This window comes from Rhipicephalus microplus, chromosome 1 (assembly GCF_043290135.1).
Source record: "Rhipicephalus microplus isolate Deutch F79 chromosome 1, USDA_Rmic, whole genome shotgun sequence".
Taxonomy (NCBI): domain Eukaryota; kingdom Metazoa; phylum Arthropoda; class Arachnida; order Ixodida; family Ixodidae; genus Rhipicephalus; species Rhipicephalus microplus.
The window spans coordinates 237,572,410-237,578,409 of record NC_134700.1 but is presented as its reverse complement, the minus strand read 5'-3'; the positions used below and the strand labels follow the sequence as shown (position 1 = coordinate 237,578,409).

General features: G+C 51.1%; 1 protein-coding gene across 1 annotated transcript in view; it reads right to left on the bottom strand.

The window, feature by feature from the left end:
- Nucleotides 1-4,318: 4,318 nt before the first annotated feature.
- The window catches only part of para (sodium voltage-gated channel paralytic), a 225,265-nt gene continuing 223,583 nt past the window's right edge, over nucleotides 4,319-6,000 (bottom strand). Inside the window, exon 30 of the mRNA XM_075891653.1 lies at nucleotides 4,319-5,665. Within this exon, the coding sequence (XP_075747768.1) occupies nucleotides 4,569-5,665 (1,097 nt within the window). The 3' untranslated portion in view covers nucleotides 4,319-4,568. The remainder of the gene's footprint in view (nucleotides 5,666-6,000) is intronic.

Below are 6,000 nucleotides of genomic sequence, written 5' to 3'. Positions count from 1 at the left end.
TGGGACAAAACGCAAGGTACGGGCACGCTGTTTGAGCCCGCTCTCCCCAATTATCGTAAGGGGAGACGGGACACAGCGGGATGGATGGATAGGGAATAGGCTGAAAGAGGGTTTATATTTATGGAAGGGAACGAGCTTGGGAGGGAAGCCTTCGCCATGTAAGAGGTGTTGGTGGAGCTTATCTTTCTGCCTGCCTGGCGGCTAGATAATTATACGCGGATATTGTTATTTTAAAAGATGAATACGCTTCTTCGACATTTGTACGCCGATTGCCGCTTTCACGTGACACAATCGGACGTTTGATTATATCGCTTCATTAGAAACAACATGATCAACAATGCTCGCCGTGCCGAGGAACGCCCCGTAAAATGGCAGCCTTTTTCCGGCATGTTAAACTGTTGCGTCAATTGAAAACGTCGAACTTGTAGTGCAGCACCAGTGGGTTAGCCCTGAGCTGCAGTCTAGGATCATCAGCACTTTTGATGCAGTCCAGAAGAATGTCAAGATGCTGTGTGTGTTCTTTTTTTTTTGAATGTCATTATACTTCATACTTTTGTGGTACTCTTGTGCCCATATACTGCCAGTAGGCAAAACGAAAGCGCCTTCTTTCGTGTTGCGTAGGATACGAGACCCCAAAAACACGAGATTTGGGCTTAGGAAACTGCGTAATGACGCCTGTTTTTAGAGGCTTAAATTAAGTGGGCTCACGGTTACATACGACAAGTAGGAGAGCGTAATAGGTATGTCCGAAAAGCTTTAAGGACATGCTGGAAACAATTTTATAAATAGGAGCGGTTATTTTCGGTTCGTACTCATCTTTCAGTCAAAGAAATTTATTGAGCTTCTGAGAGGCCGATTCTTTTCAAGGGGGAGGTTCGGCTCTTCGGCAAACACTTAGAGCAAGTACTAAAGGCGTTTGCCGCTGTAAGAGACTACAGACGAGAAAATAACTTTGCGAAGTGCACCGTGTCAATGTTCGTAAAAAGCCCCGTCCTCTCATGCACAGGCGGCGTTAAAATCTGCCCCTGTTACACTGTTACTCCCATATAAAGCGCTGGTCAACAAGAGATTTGCGGCAGCTCAGCACATCGGTATAGCTGACCACTCCGAAGCGAGACAATGATGAGTTTCTACATTGACTAAGCAGGGACGAAAGCTTTCCGCAAAGCTGACCGTTTTCGGCCGCATTGGAAGTGATATATTTTATTTTAGTTAACCTTCTTTTCTAGAATCCAGTGTAGGGGTCAGGGTGCCGACAAGCTTTACGCTCTATACAGTACCAATTTGTGAATGTTTAATTGCTTTTGTCGCTCGCCATTGGCATCATTTTGCTTTTTTTTTTGTCAGCACGGTCAAAATACATTAGCTGTCATACTGGTGGCACTTACGTACCGCATGCGACTGTCGAAGAAGGCGCACGCGGTTATAGTTTCTTTATTGAAGAAAAGAAATACGAATGCGTAAAGAAATTGAATATCAGCCATTTGCCGCGAGTTCAACGACAAATATACAGGGCTATTTAAACGGAGCGGCTAACATAGCTAAGCAAAGCCGAATATTTTCGACGGGCCGAAGCAGAAAATTTCGATCGTGGTGCGAAAATTTGCAGTATCAACAAGGCTGAAGCGTAGATCGTATATTTGTAGTGTATAATATGTATGTGATAGAACCAGCGCAAACAAAAGCGAAAACTACGAATGCAAATTTTAAGCACTTGGCTGAGGCGCTGATGGCATGCCATTGTACAAGGAGACGGTGCACAAATTCAATTAACCGCGGGTAACATATCGATAGGCATTGAAGTGTGCATCATTAAGTGGGCTTGACCTGTAATTACTATATGTGTGCCCTATTGTACACAGATTTCATCTGACCTAGAAAAAGGCTGCGATTACGCTGGTGGTGTAGGGCGATCGGGAAGAAAAGTTCGGAAATTGGGATAAGTGAAGCGAGAGAAAAGTTAACGACCGTCATGTTAAATTTTTTTTATTTAGCTTTTTTGCGGCGTAGATGTGCTGCATTGAAATAATGTCGCGGATGGCACTGGCTCGTTCGAAGCGCATTCTGAGCGGGCGTGCCTGTTTCACGGATGCGTGCAGACACGAAGCGTGTTTTTTGTGCGATGACGCGAAAGACGAACGAACGGAAAGTTATTTGCTTACGTGTTTTGAGCTTTTGCCCGAGAAAGACGCACGATTCGTCGAGGTGGAGCGAGCGCATGGGCGACGGGCACGGAGTCATGGAAGCGTAACTGAGCTCTTGGCGTCTACACGGCAAACGAGCCGCGGTCACAGCTCCGTACGCTGCTGCCTGGGGATGCACGAAGACCGAGCGAGGGAACTTTCGTTTTGTCAGCGCGGCTACAGGCGACACCTCAGTTATTCTGTTCTAAGCCCGGGGCCACGGGGAAGGCCAGCAGCTGTGGTACATAGTGTGTCATTAATGATTTACTTATCGACGGCGACGCCTATAGAGCTGCTCGCGATGGTGGCGTCAAAAAACTGATCGTAAGGCGCTGCACGCGAATGACGGGCGACCCGTTGGATGGCGGTAACTCTTACACGTTCGGGAGAGGGAGGACGCTCGACCATTTATGTTCCTGGGCCGAGTTGGCGGCGACGGCCTATACCGAAGTCTAGCGCCAATGGACGTTAAGTAGAGTATTGGTCCTTTGCTTCGACAGGGCTAAGATATATTTCTCTTTTCGTTCATTTGTTACGCTTCGTCGAGACGGGGTATATACGTGAACGGGAGTTCACGGCGGTCGCGGCGCGGCTCCTTCGCTGAAAAGAAAAAAAAAAGAAGAGGAAGAAAAATATGACTATTAGGGTTCAGCGCGTAGTCATCTGTGTCGCTGGACAAGGCTTTGCGGCACGTATACTCCTGGACTCTGTGGAACTAGGCCCGTCCTCCCCCTCGCCGACCGATAAATAGTGCTCGTAGCACTGCTGAAACAAGGAAGTGACGCTAGTTCCGTCTCACCTAACACGCGGCTCCCCAGGCTTAGATCATTGTCGCTATCCTCAGGCAAAGGCGTGCGAGGGCGAGTGCATCCCCTGTCTCCGAAGCAGGCGCAGGCTTAAGGAATGGCGAGGCAGGAAGGAAGGTCATGGTGTAGGCTTACTCGTGCATTGTGGGGGACGGGAGAGGAAAATCAACGCAAGAGGGCAGCTTGGCCGGCGGCTTTTGCTTTGCATGCACGCTCCTGGAGTCACCTTCGACGACGTCCCGATGAAAAAACTCGACAACACTTGACTAACAACTTTGCAGGACGCGGCAACGGGACGAAAAAACGAGAGAGAGAGAAACCAGGACACTCGTTGCATGGTTGAAAGCTGATGCAGTCAATGAAAAGCAGGTATTAACCCATAAAGGCACATAGGAAATAAAATCTGTTTGTGAACGGCTTCTGGAGCAAGCCTTTCTTGCAGATATACACCTTATGTACACATGCCTTTTTTTTTTTTTTTCTTGAGCGCACGCTAGCGGCGCCTGTGGGCCCGGACGTCGGCGGGAGCTCGCGGCGGGTCTCCTTGCTCTCTCTCTATTTTTTTTTAAAGCTTCCTCTCTCGGTCAAAGTATCAGCTTGTATTAAGTAGACTATGTGTTATGTAGAGTGTTAAACGGCAAAAAAGCAAACTTTGTTGTGCTGAGCATTGTACGCATTTCCTTGAAACCCGGAGAGGAGCATTTCCCGCGACGGGAGGCCTCCCCCGATTCTTTTTTTTTTTTCGGAGCGTGCGCGTAAGGTCCAAGCAGGCTTTGCCGCAGCCGGCGACGGTACCGGGTCCGCATCAGGCAGCCCCATCTGGCGGTGAGTGAGCACACTCGCGCACTGGTAGGCAGTCCCGAAGGGGCCGGTGACGGCGGCGGTAAGGAGGCCGCATCATCATCAGGTGTGCAACGTCGTGCAGCGGCGTTTCAATCTTTCATTGTTTTCTTGGAAGAGAGAAAAATCGCGGCGGTGGCGGCGGCGGCGGCGGCAGCGGCGTCAGCAGCAGCAGTCCTCTCGGCGAGAGGCCGAGTCCCGGCGCGGGCTGGCTGCAAGAGCAGCCCCACGTCGTGGTCCTTGTGTGCATACATTGTTGGCGAGTGCAGCGTTTTTTTTGCTCGCTATAGAGAGGGTCACCGGTCACCTCCAGGTGCAACTAGCGTTTCTTTCTTTACACCACACATATATGTATAATATATATTATTTATATTTATATATTTATATATATATTCCTCTTCTTCATCATCGTCTTAAAATTCAAAATCGCAGCAAGCATTTTTTTTCCTGCATTGCAGAAGTGGCAGTTCCAAAGCTACGGTGCTTTTTCTCTTCGACGTTGGCCGGATGCAGTGGAGAGAAAGACACACTCACTCACAACGCGACCTGTTGCAGTAAAGTGCGCCGAAGGAAGAGAGAAAGGGAGCGAAAGGGGTGCTTCTGCGTCGAGGGTACGTAGCAATTGGAGTTAATTGTAAACTTGAGTCCCTTGAGTTAAACAACGCTAGAGAGATAAGAGCGGCGGGTTGAGGGACTCCTGCTCGCCCGCGGAATGCAGACGGGCAGGCTTCTACTCTTGTCACACATCCGTCGAGCGGCTGGCGACGCTGGGCGAACGCGAGTGCAGCACCACACGGTGTCCGTTGCGTGTCACGTGGCCGTCGCTGTCCACTACGATGGCCGTCTGCTGCTGGGCGGTGGCCGCCGTCGGAGGGTCCCCTCCGTCGGAGGCGGCGTCGTCCCCGCCGACACCACCGCCGCCCTTGTATCGGCGCCAGGCCCGCTGGATGACGCGGGCGCAGTACTCCTCGCGCTGGCGCCATAGCGTCGAACTGACCGGCTCGTAGCCCGGCCGGTCTATGTGTATCACGGTCTCGGTAATCTCGGGCGGCTCCTCGATGGCGTGCCCCTTGCGGGCGAAGAAGTCCCGCGTCAGGGCGTCCAAGATGTCGACGCAGTACACCATGTCGTCCTTGCAGATGGGTATGTCCAGGGCGATCAGCTTGTACTTGTTGGGCTTTGGGATCTGCAGAGGCTCCTCCAGCGCGTTCACGAAGTTGGTCAGGTTGGAATAGGCCACGTACTGGGTGCCCTTCGGGTCGAACTGCTGCCAGATCTCGTAGTACATGTCGTAGTCGTCGTCGGTCAGGCCCTCCTGCACGTCCTCGGTGGCCTGGCTGTAGTTCTCGAGGATGACGGCGATATACATGTTTATGATGACGAGGAAGCTGATGATGAGGTACGAGACGAGGTAGGCGACCGCGATGCCCCGCTTGCCGCAGTTGCCCTCGGATTCGTCGGTGGGCCGGTTGCAGTCGTGCTCGTCCATGATAGCGGCCAACACACCGTCCCAGCCGGCGGACGTGCACATTTGAAATAGCAGGATCATCGACTGGCCGAACGTCTCGAAGTTGAAGTTCTCGTCGACGCCGTAGCGGTGCTTGACGTGCATGAAGAAAGACATGCCGAAGATTGCGTAGATGAACATCACAAGGAACAGGAGCAGGCAGATGTTGAACAGTGCCGGCAATGACATGGCCAGGGCGAACAGCAGGGTCCGGATGCCCCGCGCGCCCTTCACCAGCCGAAGCACGCGGCCCACTTTCACGACACGCACCACACGGAGAAGCGTGGGCGACACGAAGTAGGCCGCGATCAGGTCCTTTAGCACCGTACCTGCGCGAGAATTGCTCGTAGTTATGGCTCTGAGTAGGTATATAGCTGAGCAAGACATCAATACCAAACACTGCCGAAGAGTGGTGAATTGGGCTGTGGTTTACGCTTTATTCTCATGTGCTCAAGCTGCTGTACTATCTGTGGGAAGCTGAAAAACAGTTCCTTATCGTCCCTAAGAACAGGTCTATTCTTTAGGATTGGATGTCAATGAAACTATTGCTTTTTTGTTTCTGAAATAATGTGACGCGTGCTTATAAGTTTTTTTTTTGAAGTATTCCAGGCGTAAATCACACAGCTGTCATCCTTACTTTAGCAAGACAGTAACGGTACGTGGC